This window comes from Protopterus annectens, chromosome 17.part0 (genome assembly GCF_019279795.1).
Source record: "Protopterus annectens isolate FY-2018-M chromosome 17.part0, PAN1.0, whole genome shotgun sequence".
NCBI classification, from domain to species: Eukaryota; Metazoa; Chordata; order Ceratodontiformes; family Protopteridae; genus Protopterus; species Protopterus annectens.
This window is the reverse complement of record NC_056751.1, coordinates 126,184,723-126,204,846: the sequence shown is the minus strand read 5'-3', so window position 1 is coordinate 126,204,846 and position 20,124 is coordinate 126,184,723. Positions and strand designations below refer to the sequence as shown.

General features: G+C 38.2%; 1 protein-coding gene across 1 annotated transcript in view; it reads right to left on the bottom strand.

Moving 5' to 3' along the window:
* Positions 1 to 20,124, bottom strand: part of LOC122791800 (low-density lipoprotein receptor-related protein 2-like) — a 1,119,352-nt gene that overhangs the window by 260,625 nt on the left and 838,603 nt on the right. Inside the window, exons 22-23 of the mRNA XM_044059752.1 lie at positions 14,439 to 14,654; positions 941 to 1,124 (exon numbers count right to left, since the gene is read on the bottom strand). Of these exons, the coding sequence (XP_043915687.1) occupies positions 941 to 1,124; positions 14,439 to 14,654 (400 nt within the window). The remainder of the gene's footprint in view (positions 1 to 940; positions 1,125 to 14,438; positions 14,655 to 20,124) is intronic.

The window sequence follows — 20,124 nt, the reverse complement described above, 5'->3', positions numbered from 1 at the left end:
TAAGGTGGAATGTTCTGAATGAATGCGACTTATTGTGCATGTTGTTTTAAGGTCCTTTGTACTATAAATTCAGATTGTGTACAAATACTTCACTTAATGTATATAAAACTGTCTCTGCACCAATGTGACTTGATGGAACCCTACATCTTTATTCACCTCACATTCAGAAAAAAGTACGCCATTATAATTGTACACGTTGCATAAAAGCCAAAATTGCACCCACTGAGATTAAAGACTAGAACAAAACTGGAAAAATAGAAACAGTTGTGGGGAGGTCCGAGATGCAATACACCATTTTTCATTGCAGGATATGAAAGCTGTTTGACTACTTACCATAACAGCACCAGATTTATACTCAACTCCATAGACACACACCAATGGTATAGTCCTTACATAAGTGGTGAAACTAATTTGTAAACCTTAATTTGTGATTTACCTGCCTTCAACAAGTGCCACTTCATGCGCCTTGGAGACTAAACGGTACAAGGTGTGACTTGTGACCTGCATATCAATAGTACATCTCTTGCTAAATTGCAATTAAGTTAGCATTTTGGTAAACAGTACTTAGGAAAAGTGCATCCCGGATTTAAGATTTGTGCATAGATCTTACAAAAGCAATGCAAAATCATATGAAACACTGGCATACGAACCAGTTTATTTTTGGCCTAATGACTTGCAAACCTATATTAGCTGACTAGGCCATTCTCAGGAAAATGTCAAGTGAAAAAATTGAAGGAAGCTGAGGTGAAGAAAATTACAGGATGATCTAAAATGTACAATCTGGTATCAGTTGAAGACGCAGGTTAACATTTATTAAAGTGAAGATTTGTTACTCTTGCATTTCATACCAGAATGAAATCAATGAGCATTCTTTCAGTTTTCAGGGGCATTTTCTTAAATACAAAGAAAGGGGTGTGTGCAACAAATTCTACCATCTTACCCGGCAAGTGGATGCAAAGCTAGAGAGCGAGGCTGGTCCAAATGTTCATCCATCACAACAGTATATTGTGGAGCTGTACTCGACTTGGAATTTAGTCCTATTGCCAAAATCTGACTAGCCTCTCCATCAGTCCAGTACAGGTTTCTGCCAATCCAATCTACTGCTATGCAGTCTGATTTGATTCCTGTAAAGAAACAGACCCAGGCAGCAATTACAAAAAGTTAGCTTACTATATACAGTACTACAGACCTGTATGTGCCAGGCTAATATGTTTACATTCAATGTGCATAGCAGTCTACTCCGTCTTTATATCTACTTGTATCAGCTCTGACCTGGCATTGTTAAAGCAAATTTAAAAGTAGAGTGATGCACAAGGATGAATTTCAATGGGTGAATTGACAAACTTTAGCAAGCACTGCAATCACATATGGGAAGAAAAAACACAATGTGCACACCACATGGAAGTAATCACTAATTTGTATCACAAGATCTCCTGATCACTAAATATGAATGTCAAGATCACCAAATGACAACTGTCATACTCATTTAAAGTTAAACTTATTTACAAATTCTCCCAATACAATCAGCCAGTCCTGATGAATACAATATTACATTTGTTTCAGTCTTCTCAGCCAATACACTGACAATGACCAGTCTGCTGGAGCTAATGTAGGGACTGGCCAACAGGCTCTACTTCTGCGAGTGACCAGAATTTGAATTACAGTGCAAGTGTCAGACTATCAGCACTGACTGTGAAAGAATAGCCTTCAACCAACCTTCCCATGGTGGTGGGGTGGCTTTCTGCTACACTACCTGTTCCTTTTGAAGACTAATAGTAGAGAAGCATATGGGCTGATTAGAGTAATTTATATATGCACTGGAAATCACTATTTTAGACCATGCACACTGTCCCTATACTATGTATCTTAAGGTACGATGCATTTATTGCCACTTAACTGCTTCTAGTACATTGAAAATAACTTAGAAAGCAATTCTATAGCCAGGATCTGCCTAGCCTCGTCAATACTTCACTAGAAGTTGGATAATCCATATTTTACAACCATGCATTATCCACATTAATTGCAACTTCAGAGGAGTTCCCATGGAAGCAGGTGATGGTAAAGGCCTCCAGATAGGGAGACCCCTTAAGAAATGCATTTTCGTGAGCTCAGATGAGGAGGAACGCCATGTTAAGTACCCTGAAGGTGCAAATATTTTCGTGAGTCTGAAAATACCATATAAAAACACCCTCTACACTCCGGACAGAGCAAGCAACCGGCATACCTGTATGCTGTGTCCTGGGAATAACCTGCTTTTAATTTATGCAGGACTCAAATGTCCAACTGGCATAAGGTAATGGAGCAACTAGAAAGGTGAATGTAGGAAGGAGCTAAAATTTTAGATGAAACACTTTCCCTGAGAATATTAGGAATGCTACAATGAAATACAATAAAAATAAGTTCCACAAAACCCCGAATACTGCATCACAGTATCCATTGTTTGAAAATATGGGTGCAATGCCTTAACTGGCAGAAAACAAAGAGGGCATGCACTAGCAAATGAATGAGATACATAAACACAGATGGAGCACAGCAAGCATTTGTCAATGCCAGCGACTTAAACGGGCTGGATTACGAAAGTCCAAATGTGCATGAAGTGTAAAACTGAGCAGTCTCACCAAAAGAATACCAATTAAAACTTCACTCCAAAAACGTTACTGGACAACAAGTGGGGTTTGCCAGGAAAAGCACTTGCTACTGTTTGTAAATATTCTCAGTGATGTAGTAATGTACAAAAAAAATATACGGTCAGGATCCATATGTAAAAACAAAATGCTTCCTCACAAAATACTTTTCTGCAGCTCTTATTGTACAAAAATATAGTTTTAGTGCATCTGATGCACATTTTTCAAAGATGCAGACTTCAAAGAATACCATTTCTTAATTCAAAAGCTAAGGCAATATGTAGCCAGCAAAATGCATTCCTAAATTGAAATGAAGACCACTGCCTAAATTACAGGTCACAGTTGTACCAGGGGTAGTATCAGATTATGCAGAAATAGTACTGGGTGAGATTACAGATGGAAATATCAGCATCACCCAAAAGGTTTCCAAGCAAGAAACTGATATGCAAAACTTCGAGCAAGTGTCTCAGACACTGGAAAAGTCACTCAATTGTTTCAAAAAAGGGACACTGATGGGAAAAGGGAAATTTATCAGTGATTGTCAGAAAAAATGTTGGCTTACACTGGTAGACAAAAGTATTTAATACATACCTAAAACTGAATGCCTTTCAGTTCTAGAAAGTCTCAAAATGTTTCCAGATTTTCCTAATCTCCAACGCTCTAACAAAACTAGTGTTCAAAATCTGCCAGTCACATGTACAGTAAATTTAGTCATTTCAGGGTAGACAACACTGAGGATAAATCATGTCTGACTGAAAAAGTTTGGGTAGATAAGTAATGTATGTTTGCAACTGGGAGTGTCAGTATGGTTTGTGATGTAAAATGCTTGCTACTAGGATTGTCTTGGTGTGGTTTTTCATTTGTATAAATTTATGATTGCCTATGTAGTGCCTAGGTAGCAAGTGATGGTTTAATAAAAATGCCAGTTTAGAGAAGACAGGAATTCAATAATTTAAGTAATGTTGCTTAGGTATATAGCAATATATGTGAAGTAAAATGTTAGTGTGCTTTCTTTTATATGAATGTAAATTTGCCTACGTCACAAGTGATAAAGTGCCTGGAAAAAATCCTTTACCTTTTAAGGTGTTTAAAGCAGTCGTGTGCTCCAGTTATGTCATTCACTGTGCTTAATGGGGACATGTTTAATGGATTCTGAGAGGTTGTTGCATCTTGCCCTGTACGACTCCTGCACTGCTTTCTATAATCAGTAAGACTGTCAATTCCCTTAAAGAATTTACCAGCACGACTACAGCATCAGGAAAAATAACAAAAGTGCCCTGGCTAGACACGCTGGCCTGTGTGCTGGTTTTAGACAAGTTTTTCCTCGTGACTAGCAGAATTTTTTTTTTTTTTTTTTTTTTTTTACTGCAGAGGGAAATGTTTTGGCAGTTGCACTTTAATACCTGCAGTTTTCAGAGTTTGAATGACTATTTCCAGTGAGCTTAAAAGATGGGCTAATATTCATTAAAACTATATTTTGTTATATATTATTGTGATATTTTACATTCTGCATTTTGTACATTTAACTGGATTTTCTTTATTGTAGAATATTGATTGCATTAGCAGTTTTGTGGAAGTTTTCTCTAATTTGAGGAGGGGTTTAGCATTTGTTTGGCACCTTTATACATAAAAGGATTTCCTTTTTACTGTTCTTGGTTCTGATGTCACTTTGTGACGAAAGTGCTCAAGTTTTTTCATGTGCTATGGCAAGTGTTTTGGATTGCTCTGTGGACTATTCCATGTTCATTTTTTTATTTTGCCTGAAGTTTACGTTCATAACCATTTCTTGCGTTTTTGGTATATTTTTATTTGATTTATGCATTTGTTTTGGTTATGTCTGAAGTTAGCTCTCAAAGTTTGAGCCGAACTTCAACTGACTGAACCTGGAAATCTTGTGGCTCTTATTTAGCTTTTGACCCAGGCTTTAGTGAATTACAACAGTGTGCATGATGGTGGAGGTGTTTCTATGGCTGACTACACCTGTAAACATACAAGATCAGTTGGAACTTCTCCCTGCAGCCTGTGTGAAAAGCAGTCATGCAAGTTCTGGCACTGGCAGTGTCAACAATAATGGGGATTTTGTTTCTAAAAAAGTCAGTTGATTAACTGGCTCGACAACAGTGAAGTTGGGGCAGCGAAGGAATATATGTAGCACCAGGATGGTTCTTTTATGAAACTTTGTGAACAAATCTGTTTTGGAAAAGAATTTATTCAAGTTTAAAATGCTCCAACTACACAACGGATAGGCCACAGGTGCCCAAGGGACATTTATGGCAATTTCCACAGGGTGATGAGCCTAATTCACCCTTTCATTTGGAGTTTGACAGGACTTGGCTCGAGTTACTCGTTTACTTAAAGACGATGAGGCGCGAATTTCCAAGTTGAAGGAAATAACTTCCAAAATCACCGACTCCATTGTTAATGATTTGGATTTCTCTAGGCACCATGATCACTACAATAAGGTTTTTGTGATAGTGGAAGGCAAACTTATTCAGTCTAAGGCCAGGAAAGACCGCAAGTTGTCCGTGACTAGACAGATTACAAAAAACAGTGTATCCTGTACCCACTGGTGGGTTTAACTGAGAATACAGAGGTCATCACATAACTGCAACACCGCTGGTGAAACTGATGGGGGCAACGACATCCAGGGTGCTGGAGGATTTTTCCCCAAGACGCTCTGTGAGGTTGGTGGACAAGGGGAAGCCAGGTACAGAATGAACAGTATGCTGGGGGCTCCAACCATTGCCCCAAGAAGAATTTATACAGGAAGAATTCATGGAGGATTCACTAATGGTCCTTGAGGATGGTATCTTAGATAATTTTGTCTCTGGATTACCAAGGCTGGACACCGGTACCATTTCAATTGCATCTTTTTTTTGATTTTACTATTTATAATTACACCAACCTGGTTGTGGGGCCCAATCATAAAGTTTTTTTTGAAAAGGTTTAACTTTATACCAGCTGGTAAAGCCTCTGTGGAGGACACCAATATTGATCTTAATCTTTACTAGGAAATTGAATCTTGGGTTATGGAGGATCATGAATCTTACCAGCATGCTGCTACTACTCCAAAGAAAAAGTGCGATCTCCCCCACACCCCAGCACTCTGCTCTAGGTGTCTGAAAAGATGTGCGAGAGATATTAGACAGGCTTTGTCCTTTGAGCAAGGGAGATAAAGGATAAAGAAAAAATTCTACACCACCTAATTAAAGGGCACTCTAATTTAAGGACAGGAGCATTAGGTGCATGAAACCAGACAAAGGGGTGTTCTTGTTATTGTGGACACCCACGACTATGCTGGGAGATTATACATTCATTGTTTCAGTCAACAAAATCAACATTGCCCATTCAAGCTATTAGGATAGTTTTGGGTCAACTGTTGGCACTGGACTGTATTACTCTTGAATGTTTATAATTTGGTCAAGCATCCTGTTCAAGATTTTTGGAATTCCCAAGATTAATTTTTCTTTGGACGAACCAAATCCAAGTCCTACTGTGTCAGTTGGGGGCTCAGTAACAGCCTCTGGCCAAATTTATTGATCAAACTCAAAATCTCATCTCCCCACATATAGGATTCTTGGGATCTCATTGACAAGTTAAGGGGAGTGGATTACAGTGGTACTATTTTACTTGCAACATGTGACATTAAAAGTTTGTTCAGTCATTCCACAGGATGTGGGATTGGATTGGTTTGGTCAGGTGTTTACTACATTTGGTGACCTTGATTTTGAGGGGGTGAATATGGCCACTGAATTGATGGAAATTGTACTTGGCAACAGCTTCCTATCACTTTAATGGGGACTTTTTCAAACAATCAGGTGTGGCCATGGGTGCATCCTGTGCCCCCCTCTGCCAACATAGTTTTGCCAAGTTGGGAACTGGAATTCAGCTTCAAATGCCCAGAGTTTAAGAAATGTAAGGGCTATTTCAGGTTTTTGGATGATTTGTCGTTAAGGGATGGTTCCCACTAGGATTTCATCCAATTTATGGAAGTCTTAGCAACCAGTACTTAGAGTTTACACACACTGTTAGTGAAGACAGTATTCATTATCTAGACAAATATTACAAAGCTACCTGATGGAGGTTATGGAATAGAAATAAACCGGAAACCTACGTTCTGCAATGCTTTTCTGTCTTTTGACAGTTGTCACCCTTTTCATCAAAAGGGGGTGGTCAAGAGTTAACTTATTAGAATTTCTAGGTTGACATCAGACATTGGCGATTGCTTGAAGCAGTTTGATCTTTCAAAGACTTTCTTAGAGGATATCCACAGGACTTGAATAAATTGCAGGATGAAATTTGGGCCCCGAGGGGAGAGTTATCCTCCTGTTCTTTCTGACTTGGTACATCTGCAGGATGGTACCAGTTCATTAGACAAACACATGGTTTTACATTATTCCCTTAACTCTGGAATATCCAGAAGATTGTACAGAAGAATTGGTACCTACTTTCTAGTAATATAGGTATCAACAAGCATTTTGCTGCTGCTCCATCATTTACTTTTAAAAACAAGAAGAATATAAAATTATTACTGGAAATGCGGGTGGGGGGGTTGGCCCACCAACTATAAGGAAATGTGGGCAGCGCAATCAATGTCCCTTTGTTTATCCCTGGGTGACACGTGGCTGTCGAGGTTGACTATTTTGCCATGGGGGCAAGTTTAACTGATTCTGAAAGGGTTGTTTATCTTGCTTTGTGTGACTCTTGCATGGCTTTCTATAAATCAGCAAGACTGCCAATGCCCATAAGAATTTACCATCATGACTACATTGTCAGGAAAAATGACAAGTGCCCTGGCTAGACATGCTTAGCTGTGTGCTGGTTTAAGACAGTTTAAATTTTTGGTACTAGAACAAGTCAAGATTGGAGTTTTTCCTGGTGACTGGCAGAATTTTTTCTACTGCAGAGGGAAATGTTTTGGTAGTAACACTGATGCCTGCAGTTTTCCAGGTTTGAATGACACCATTTCCAGTGAGCTTAAAAGGACCAATATTCTTTAAAACTATAGTTTACAGTTATATTCTGCGATATTTTAGATTCTGCATTTTATTTTGTACATTGTTTCTCAACTGCATTTTCTTTAGTGTAGAAGGTTGCATCAGTAGTTTTGTGGATGTTCTCTAATTTGAGGGGTTTAGCACTTGTTTGTCTCCTTTTTTATGCATAAAAGTATTTCCTTTTTACTGTTCTTGGTTCTGATGTCACTGATGAAAGTGACTAACCAAATTTTTTTTGGTGTGCTATGGCGAATAAAGTGTTTTGGACTGCTTTTTGGACTATTCCACGTTCATTTTTTATTATGCTTTGAGATATGGTAGGATGGAATGGGGGATGAAGTTTGTGCTGAATCTGTCAACTAGCAGGTTGATATCTTCCAGTGTAGTATGAGCGACCCCATCTACAACCAGTTCAGCACAAAGCTGGGCATTCAGTTTTAGAATTGGATGTAGTTAATGCCTTATGATTATCCTTGGCTAGGGATGAGATTTTAGTTTCATAATTAGTTTTAGAAAACTGTACAAGATTTCAGATTTTTTTTGTTTAGGCTTAGGAAGGAGCTCTACCTCTGCAGAGTGATATCACTCTTGCTTTTGGACAACAGTTTCTTCTGGTTATATAATCTTTTTACTTGGTCCACCACAGAAGCTTGTTTTTATGAGAAAACAAGGTTTTGACCAGCCAGGTACAGCAGAGTTCACAGTCTCTTGCATGTATGGACAGGGAATTTAGCATACTCTAATGCATAGTAATCATGGATGTCTGCAACTGCAGGTGGGTACAAAGCTTTTTATACCATTGCTTACTAGTCTGTAGTCAGCTTTGGTAAAGTTTCTATAATTTGTTCCTCTGAGGGTGTCATGTTCCATTAGTTACTTTAACACTGATTTTTGGTATGACCTAAGGTGGGCATCATACACAGGGAAGTACAGTAACCCCCCCATGTACTATGCTCAGAACATTAGAGCCCTTAGTGGGGGTTCAGACCATCTGTTCCAGAGCATTAAAGTCCAGGAACCTCTGGGTGAGTGTGTATTTGCTTGTGAATGTGCCCCAGTCTGTGGAAGGATAGTTGAAATCTCCCATGAGTAAGGTGTTGGGCTGTATGGTGAGGGATTCCAGTAAATTGAGGTAGGAGGTGTGCTTATCCTGGTTTATGGTGGGGGTCTATACCTAGTAATGTGGAATGGTACTTTCCCAGTAGTTAATTGGACAGAGCAGTTGAGAGTCATGATGTTTGACCAGCCTCGAAATGCATTTGGTTTTATTTATTTTTTTCAATATACTGATTACTTTTTCCAGCCAAAGTAAACAGACATTTCACAGAAAAATGACTAGTTATCTGTTTACAGCAATTTTCCACAATGCTTCATGAAGACTTGGAGGAACTAATTTGTGTGTAGATTAGGTTTTTGAAAGGTGTTAATTTTAAGGTATGTTTAATAGCTTCTTGATTTTGAGCTGTTGTGATAGTTTGAATGATGTTGTCCCAATAATTTGAATATAGTGCAGATTTATTTTTTCTCTCAGTAATTAAGTTATATGTCTGAGATAATTTTCTCCTTAGAGGCTAATGATTTCATTACGTTTTGAGTAGTTACTATATTTGTGTGTCCATTTTGTAGTTTGAGAACTTTATCTTTAATATAATTTGTCAGAAAATAGTTATAGCCGCCTGGTGTCTTTAGTTGTGTTCTTAAACTTTCAAGTGTTGAGTCCTTATGTTGTAAGATGCATCATACCATTAACTCTGATTAGTAGGAATGGTTTAAGATGTATCATTTTGTTATTTAGCTTGATATTTGGGTTCATGTGTACTGGTTGTAGGAGACTTAATGGATTTTGTAGATTGAAGTGAATAAAGATTAGAAAGCCATTATTTTGTTTTTGATTATTGGGTGTAGTTTATAAAAGATTAAGATGAGTGATAGCTTTAGGGTTTATATTTAATGTGTAGTAAATTAGACTATCTTAACCAATGTTTGATACCAAATCTTTTTGGTTTTGTCATACATTTTAGTCTGCTTTGATAAGGTACTACAGGTAGAAATCTTGAAGCCCCAAGCCTCCTTTTGATTTAGGTATGAGTTTTTGATAACATTCGTGTTGTTTTTGGATGCCATAGGAATTTGGAGGGGGCCTTTTCCATTGATGTAGACAATTTTTTGGGTATTGTAAGACTAATAGAGTTAAGTTGAAAGAGTATTTTAGGAAGGATATTCATTTTAATAATGGCTGATTTGGACAATAGTGATAGATTAATATCTATCCATCTTGAGGTGTCTTAATTGTTTCCCAAGTTAAGAGATTTGTACATTTCTTTGTAGGTGTGGGCAAAATGTATTCCTAAATATTTTAGGATGTAATTTAGGGGCATGTCTACCAAGGGGAAACAGGAAGTTTTATGGTTTAATGGGTTTACAGGAAAAATAGTATTTTAAGGGGTTTATGTTGTAATTTGCTACTTTGGAAAACTGCTCGATAAAGACTAAGGGGGACAGGTGTAGACCATCGCTAGCAAATGTTATTTACCATCTAGTTACTTTCTCTTACTATGATGCAAGTACAATCTTATACTCAGCAGAAACGGCCTTGTTTTTCACTTATGCTGGTACACCTTATACTGCAGCCTAGTCAGACCTCCATCCCCCATTCCCTTTTTGTACCATTTTGTTATAATCACCTGCAAGTCACACGGCCACTCATTCCCCTTTATTTATACAAAACCCAAGTAAAATTTCCAATGTGCTAATTTAAGACATTTAGGTTCACATCAAGATGTCCTTTCCTGCTGCACTCATCTTATGAAAATGTAATCATTAACTGCCAAACTTATTTGCTTTTGGTGAGTTTTATCATGGTATTCACATTTTCAGAGTATGGTAGGAAAACTGATTTTTCCTCTGATACCAAATGCCTGCAGCTTAAATGCTTACTGTTGTAATACTTAATGAAAATCTGGGTGCTACTAGCTTTAAAATTAAACTTAACCATGAAAGATGCTACAAATGTTTGCTGAAAGTACATTGCTGTTGGAATACGACCAGCTTGTCTCATTTTCAGTCATGTTCTTGTACTTATATCGCCACTGCAGAGTAAAGCCTCTGCTAGTAAAGTATTGCCACAAAGACAGTTTAACGCCTGCATATCCAAACTCTCCAGCCCCTATGTCAGACATCTATTTTCAAAGGTACCAATGTCAGCCACTCAGCATATAGTTACTATCCAAGGCAGTTTGTAGAGTATCCCCCCTTTCCTTTTACGGACTTCAGTCCTCCAATTCGCTGCATTCTTACCTTCGCTGTTCCTTCCATCTTCATTGCTATAATCACTAATTTCTAGCCTCTTCGTAGATCATTCCACACAAGTCACCTACTGATCACAATATCCAAATTCTTAGTTCACCTGGTCCTTTCACTTTCTGTACCATTTTCATTAAAAATCTCTCTAGTATTCTTGTACTTCACGCTATAACCCCACTGATGGCCAAAAAAAATTCCTGTATGATTCCCCATTTCATTTCTGGCAACACTATTTTACACAACTATCAATCTATGTAAACAGAAAGGCAATTTTATTCTAAACTGAAACGTACTAGAAATCTCCTCCAGCCATATCTTAATAGGTTGTCAAAGCAAATAAGGGTTTAGTGATGACCAAGTCTGCAAAGAATAAAAATCCTCTAAGAGGGCCTCTGTCAATCATGGACTAAAATTAAATGCCAAGAAACTGTAATTGCATCAGTCAGCAAGTAAGACTTCCTTACACCTAACATATTGACAACACACCTGTGAAAGTTGACACTTCAAGTCAGTGATCTAGGATTCTATAAAGACAACTAACCTTTGATCACTACATAGCTAGTATTGCAAGTCCGTTATCATTGCAAAGCTTACACCTAAAAATTATGGCACCCAGATCCAAGGATGTAATCACTTCACTGTACTTGTCTCATCAGGCTAATCAAGTACCCCATTCAGTATGTACCTGTTCAAGCACTTGTGGCAATGGTCCAGACTGAATAGAGCCAAAAATTACAAAAACTCCAGACATCTCAAAGTGGTGTCCCTCTGGTCAGTATCATACTGGTCATCAAGAGGAGACCTTTGACTCACACAGAGGCTCAACAGACCCTATCCTATTAGACATTATACATTTGCAAGTTCAATATTAGCATGAACTCGCACTCAAGGGATGCTTTAACAAAATACATACGCCATGTTGTATGGACAGGCATATATTCCACAGAATATCTTCGACAGGGCAGGGTTCAACTTCAGACTTCCTACTCCAAATAATTTTGATGAATGGTCTTAAGATCCTCACAGATCGGTACTCAACCACCTATGAAAATATGGTTTCTGGTCTTGATAACCTATACACACTGAGAAGTGAACACTTTCAGGACTAAGTGGTGTAGCTTTTCTTTATTTTGCGAAATATTTTAAGAATACAGCCATTTCCTTCCCAAACAAGGTACCCCACCTAGGTCTTATGTTCTTCTCTATGCTGGTTAAAGAGCTACATCTCCATTCATAATATCAGTTGGTCATTTCAGCCACCCCCACACGCCAACTCCCCCTCCTTTAATCACTACCCATTGCAATCCCACAGAAATCTGTTCCATAGAGGCATAATACTTGTTAAATTTTTATTAATGATGTCTTGAAAAACAATGTATTGATGCTCTCAGTACACTGCCAAGGTTACATATACCCAGTGTCTTGGTTAACATAGCTACTTGCCATTCCAATCCCAACAAATCCAAATATTGCTCTTGAGCAATAACACTCAAGATCCCTCAATACTCAACATTAGGTGAAGCCCTGGAGTCCATCGCCTGTCAGACAAGTTAGAGTTCTGTATGATAGATTTAAGAGACTGACCTACCACCTCATTTTAGCCACGGTCTACAATCATTGTGTACAAAACTTGCCTCTCAACTCATCTGCGAGTTCTACTGTGTGGCCCCCATCCTCTGCATCCATTCTGAGCTTCACTAAACAAGACCCTCCACAGGGTAACAATTTTTCAAATGCTTTTTACAAAATCACTGTCATATCTGAACTTAAAGCCAAGAATAAAAACTGACATCTTATGTTGATGCAGAGGCTGCTGCATTTGCCCACAAGCTCATTCTCGTGCTATCGACCTCCATCTGTCAAGTCATCAGGGTTCAACCTCAGTATGTTCCCAATCAAATCAAAACAGATGGCATTGCAGTTTCTTCTCATTTTAACAAGCTATTTCTGAGTTAAAATGTCAAATAATCTACTCGCAAACACTGTCAATGTCTCCTACTCCAAATCATAAGTGACAGCTATCCTGATATTTATAGCTCCTATACAGCCTGCTTTGCAACTCATTTCCCTCATCACTGAATCTGCAACACCTACTTGTCATCTCTACCCCAAACACATCTATCCCCTTCCAACTACTTTTTGCTGCTTATTTTGCACAATATCAGTCACCCAATACTGCTTCAGCTCTGCAATTTTCATATATGCAAACCACCACCCACCATGCACATATTTAGGATTTTCTTCTGTATGTTGCTTCTTTAGCTAAATATTTTTTATCCTAACCTCAAATTTGTAAACCTCAAAACCAGGCACAGTTATTGTAAACAAATTAGTAGAATAAACAGTCCTTCAAAGCTGAACTTTTAAAGAGCAAGAGCCTATAATTGCACAGAGAATCATCTGAAAGTCTCTATTAGATTTGTTACTAATTTCATATATTTTATTAATTTTTTCCCTCCTTTGTTCAGGTCAATTGTACATAGTGTATATATATATAAGTTTATAATACTTGTTTATTGAGGATTGTAGTGTTAAACATTTGGAAAATAAAAAATTTGAAAAAAAAAATGAAAATTATCTAACAGCAGATGTGGTACAGTTATACAAAAGTAAAATCGAATTCCCCTTGAAGTCTAAATCTGAAATTCACCCCCTTGCAACAATGGGACAGAAACCATATGCAAATCTGACAAACCTTTATCCACACAAACACAAACCTTTCTCAAGCAAACCTAAGCAAGGGCAATGCAAAAACCCTGAGGCTCACCTGCCATAAACTACTACTGTAACTGACATCACTCGCATTAGTTAGAAAAAGGGCATGGCAACTCTTTGCTCTATCTGCATTGGTAAATACAGCAACACCACCACTCAAAACTCTAGGATATCACATTCACAACTCACCCACATATACTCTACATACTTCTACTCTAGAAACATTTATAGGATTTGAGAAGCACCTGCTTAACAAATGAACCAGATTTCTAGGATACAAGATCATGCTGCAGTGGTACGGCGGTAGCGTTGTTACCTCACAGCAAGAGGTTCTCCCGTTTGATTCTTGGCTGGGCTTGGGAGTGCCTTCTGTGTGGAATCTGCATGTCCTCCCCATGGGTGGATAGCGTTCGAAAGACATGCGTGCATGGGCGTGCCTTCGCTGAAGGTTGGTCATCGAGCTGGCACCTCTACGTTTCGTAAAAATCTACTGCCAATAATTAGCAGACCAGAGTTCCGCTGTGGCGACCCCTTACCGGGAAAAGCCAAAAGAAACGACAAATGTAGGACACAAGCATGAGCAGCAGTAGCAGATCTGAAAATTCACAATAAAAGGATTTCACATCAACAAGCATTACCCTAAAAACGATTGCACATTAACCATATCACCCCAAAATTTGCATTCTGCAGAAAGTAGACTTTTTTTAAATAAACCTTTGTGCACATTTCAAATGAAATCTGCACCTTTCAGTCAAAGGTATTAATTTATTCATGTTATTCTTACTAGATGAATACTAACCTTTTAACAAAACTCCCTTTTCTTTTTTGTTAATTGCAGTCCATTTTACACTTTCTGAACTGAGATCCATCCAAAACACCTTCTGTTCTTTCCAGTCATAATCTAGGGAAAATATCATGTGCCCATCTGTGGAGACCAAGACATGCTCACTGGAGATCCTTATGCCATACATTATAATATCATACTGAACAGATGCCAGCAGTTGCGGTTCCTCCCCTGTTGTGAAAAAAAAAATGGTTTCTTAATGATATTCAAAGCACTATATAAAACTATGAAACCAGTTAAATAGCACATATGCACATGTTGCCTAAATGTGTAAGGTTGCTAAATAGTAAAACTATTTGCTAATAAAACAAAACCTTAAATCAGTAAATTCATCTCAAAAGGAAGTTTAACAAAGCAAAGTATTTAGTCAACAATGAGCAGATGCAGTTTAACAGTGATTTGTGATGGTCTGATTTTTCTCAGCTCTACCTCTCAAAGCTCAGATGCTTGACAAATGTTTTGCTTTCTACTGACAGATACTGGTTATTTTTCAGTTCTTGTTTCACATTAATCGTGGTTAATAAAATATATAGATTACTGCACCCATAACACTGTCCCTAATATTTCAGACTAACCAAAATTCTATAATCAGTTTTCCAGTTTTTAGATAAAATGGAAACTTGTAGCAGTAGCGTTCTTTACCAAGACAAAATTACTTCTGAAATTAGTAAATTTATTGGAATATGAAGCAAAGCAAAAGAATAACAATGGCCTTACCCCACTGTAGAAGTAATCAGCCAAAGAACTTTTGAAATCTTTTTACTTCGGAAAGGATAAACTGACTACTGTACTACTGAAATTAGCTGCAGTGCCCCATGAGGAAATGTACAACTGATCAATCAACTGCAAGCTGTTCTTTAACCCACAATCCACCCAGTTTGACAGTAAAAAGCAAAAGGCTATTTAGGTGGGGGGATGGCATAATGGTCAAGGTGTTTACTTGGCAAACAAGGTTCAGGGTTTGATTCTCATGTGAGGTAATTGGCTAGGCTTTTAAAATGGCCCACAAGGGCAATTAGCCTAGTACTAATCTATGAACCTATACTTAAAGTGCAGTGGTAGTAGCATTAAGTTGTTTTAAATCCTGATAAAATATGCCAGAGCAACTTTGCAGGGCAAGTACTTTGTTGCAGGGTCTGGCAAGCAAGGGTGCATGTGTGTAAAACTCAGATTCATTATAGTGATCCTCATTTTATTAGTCTGATATCAGAAATGCACACAAAATAGCTATAATGGCTAGGTATGGTTAACAGGCTGCAGGAGAAAAACAAATTGCCATTAACTCCTTCTAGCTTTACAACACTTGTGTGTGAAGCAAGTTGGAATACTTTGGCTATTTTCTGCATGTAAACGTTGAAATACGTTGTGTCCATTGTAGCATCACAAATGCCCAATGATTACCCAAGGTGGCTATAACTAATGGGTGAAAGTGGGGCATTACCTGTGGATACTTACCTTACCCTCTTCTCATTTGCTCATTTTAAACAGTCTGGCCTGTGAAGCAATCTGGCGTACTTTACTGTGGCTATCATTTGTAGATGAACCAAACTTACTGCAACCTTTACCCACACTCGGATAAAGATGCAGTCAGTGTGGCTATAATTGCTGGATATGAGGGACTATGGATGAAAAATGACAGACTTTGCTGTCATGATCATGTTAGCCCTTAGTCCGTCTGTGCAGAACTAGTGTCCATATCATTGTTAAAATCAATCAGATGCAGGATGAACACTGTGGCTTCAATTAATATTTATGGATAATGAATTCATGATAGTTCAAGTGAGTACATGCCATTGATTAAATTGTTTTATTTTGGAAAAATATTCAAGACTACCTATTTAAACAATCACTGAATACATTTAGAAAATGTGACAAGTATACTTTAAAAAGAATGAGGAAATAGATTCCAAAAGTACACACACATTAATGTATGCCCCTCTGCAAACAAGTGTCAGGGACTTTATTTGAAAATCTCCCAGTGCTTAAGGCACGGTTCATTTCTGCCAGATCTTTACTTTTAGACTGAGCAGTAGTATACAGGAAACTGGCTGCAACACACAGAACTTCAAGGCTAAAGGTGCCAAGAATTTAAGTACCCATTACAAAGCTGTGAACACGTGTTACATGCCAAGAACATCAAATCTATCCCAAGCCAAATGGTTCAGCTTGTATGCCCAGACCTTGGTTGCTAAAAACCAGGTGTAAAAGTTACATTAAAATCTTGGCAATGGGGAAGATGGATTAGCACCACAGTTGGTAATTCACCATGTCCCCTTGTATGCAATCTGATCCCTCAACTTGTCAGGTAAGCACATTACAGTGCAACACTGGGCCTTACCATAGGAAGGTTACGACTGCCTTTCCACTCCTAAAATGGAGTGATATATCAAGACACTCATCAACCCACCTGGTGAAGCATAAATTGGACACATTTTTCATCAGGGATGGGTAAAGCTGCCACGCGACTCCTAACTTGCATTCCTCCAAGCAAGCTCTTGCTGAGCTCATCTACAATTAAACATGGGCCATTTAGGGAGTAGTTGGGGCTCTCTCACCACCAGAGATCAGCTACATTAGACACTGTACCACACGTACAGGCTTAAAACAGTACTATTTTAAAATAAAACTAAAACGTTAAGTTTTTAAGCTATGTAGTATTAACACCCCCCCCACACACACACAAACATTACTTATGTTTTTTGCAAAAATGGAGTGCAAACCTTGCTACTATGATAAAGACAAGACTGGGGTTAGAATTGCAGTGTAAAGTTGCACATTTACAAAGTGCGTTAGGTCAGGATATGCTAATCACTGTTCTTAAGTGGAACAATGGAGGTCTGACTGATAATGTGAGGGGGCTGTGAGACTAAGCTTTTCTGTGTACATCGTCTGCATGCATAATGCAGGAAGAGAAAATTTAACACATCAAAGCAAGGTTATGTACCTGGCAAATATTTAGGTAACCTATAGTGCAAGCAGTGCAAGAATGCACACCTGAAGAGTAATGCTCAAGAGATCACGTTAGTTGACTAGCTGCTGACAGCAATTAAAAGGAACCCAAGTGTCATTACATCAGACAGCCTAAATGTAAGGAGGAACAGAATTTGCAGCTTGCAGAATTTCTTAAGGCAAATGAAGCTGAATCTACAGTTGAAAATGGACTGTCGGTACAGACGCTTGTTACCTGCATACAATTCTACAGAATCCCTTCCTGTAAAATGATAAATCGTAGAAACACAACTGGGTTCAGAATCTCTCAAAGGACTTCAATATTAAAATAAATGGATGCAAGCATCTTGGAATGAGAGAGTACAGGAAGACCCTTAAAAATGTAAGTAGCTCAGAAGTCCAGCATCTGGAACAGGAGGCAATGACGGGCCACATTTGACTTACTGAAGAATACAAAAAAAGGGTTATGGTTTCAGCACATGGACAGCCTAAAAAACTTAACAGAAAAAAAATGCATCAGTTAAATTTCAACTAGCAAACAAAATGAGAAAAGTGGGCTAAGTTTTGTGTGCGTCTCTGGAAAGACTATGCAGGTACTTTGCAACAAACAAAAGTGAACTGTTGAAACCACTTAATTTGAACTGTATGTACATATCTTGTGATGGATTAAGAGTGGCAGCGATTTTAGTTTCCGGAAACAAGAGTTCAAAATATTCACTTATTTACCAGAATTTGATATTTTTAAACTCCCAGTCTATAAAGGTCAAGGCTGATTTCAGTCTAGCACTAATTTTACATCCACGGTATTTATATTTGCTGTCAGGCATGTCACGTTGCTCTGAGGTATATTTGACTCATTTTCTTGAGGTCCTGTTAAGTTTCTTACATACCCCCATTTTAACTGTACTGTTCTGTGATGCTCATCTGCTTTTCTTAAACATTTATGGAGAAGCAATTGTAAAATGTGTAAAAATGGTTCTAAACACTTTTAGAAAAGTAGACATGTCCTATGTCCTGCTGGGTAATTGTGTACCTATCCCTCCCCCACAGCAGTGATGTACAACAGTTAACCTTTCTAGCTTAAGTTAACATTGTGTTTGTGCCTGCACTGATAGTGTCCCAACTGCTTTTGCTGCCTTAGTTTTCTACTTCTCTCAGATTTCTAGCGGCTTTGCATAACCCAGTTTTTAGCTTCCTCAAATGTTATTGACCTTTAATAGCCCAGTAAACTCAAGTGCCATTTGAACCTCAGCCAGTGTTTCTCATCATGACCGTCTTATATAAGGCCAGATTAGTGTATGCGTTAATGGAACTGCAGCTCCAGGCCCGTACTGAAATCCCTGCCCTTTTAATATCAAACAAAAGTGTTTTATTAGCACATCTTTAATCCAACTCAATGTTTGACAAAACAAGAAAGCTGATGTTATAAAAACTTAAATGAAGCCTGCTATCCAAATTCTGATGTAAATCAGCTTTTGGCAGCACAACTTGTGGTGATATCGGACGCACTACAGCATTTACTATGGTTCCACATTACATGGCTTGTTTTCCTCTACTGTAGTCAACAGGTTCTGAATTTACTTTTGGGTTTTACAGCAGCCTTGTGTATGCTAAATCTGTGGAGCGTCAGACACTCATGGGAAAACAAGGGAGAAAGTTCAAACATGAGAAAGGTAGTCTGCAAGGCAAACTTATGCTGCCATTCATTTTGAAATACATTAGAGAGTGTCAAATTACCTGAACTAATTGGGACCTAGGGTGTTCAGATAAAGTGTTCTGATAAGCTTCTAAAATCTTTGTCTGTATGCAGGGAATACATTTCAACCAGTGATTCCAGTGGACAATAAAGAATATTTTTCTCACATGAGCTGGCTACAAGCTCAAAAAACATGCACATGCGAATACGTATAATGTTTACATATTCAGACTGATTTTTCCTATCTGAAAACTTTGGAAAGCTGTGCTCGGATAATTGACATTTCTGATGAGACGTGCAGATAATACTCTACTGTAGTACCTCCAAGTCTATAATGTAGACTAAGTTGTGCTGTGCCAAGCAGCTTCACCTTTTTTGAAACTGGGATGAAATTGTGCCAATGACAAACGAGACTAAATCCTTATAGCTGTAATCCTGTTGGACTGGCCAAAAATCACAGCAGATATGAGATCAATTATGCCTACCACTGGTATGCTGAGTGCCTGTTATCAAGAAGCTGAAACATTACTTTGACTACAATACATTTCAAAACCAGACATGTGCAAACAAAGATTTCCTCTGGGAAGTCTTTGAAAAGCATGGGAGAAAGGACCCCTGTAAAAATGTCCACTGACATGGCTTGTGTGTGAGGTTACACTGCACATGCTTGAGAACAAGCTGAAATGTATTACTGCGACTTTTTTAATTTTATCACAATCAGACAGTGTGTGCACGGTGAAAGTGGCTACAAGTACTGGGTAATGAACTGATCCTTGTCATTTTATCATAGTTACAATCATTGAACTGGCTTGGCAGGACGTGTGCATATATGCATGCATATGCAGTGAATCTCTGCTCAGGTTTATTAGAGGTAGGCTGTTTAGTATAAAACTAGCTGGACAGTATATGCTTTACTTGATCAATATGGCCATATGTGGTGCAGTGTGTAGATGAAAATGAAAGATCCCCTCCTGTTGACCATAGTTACAGATCAGT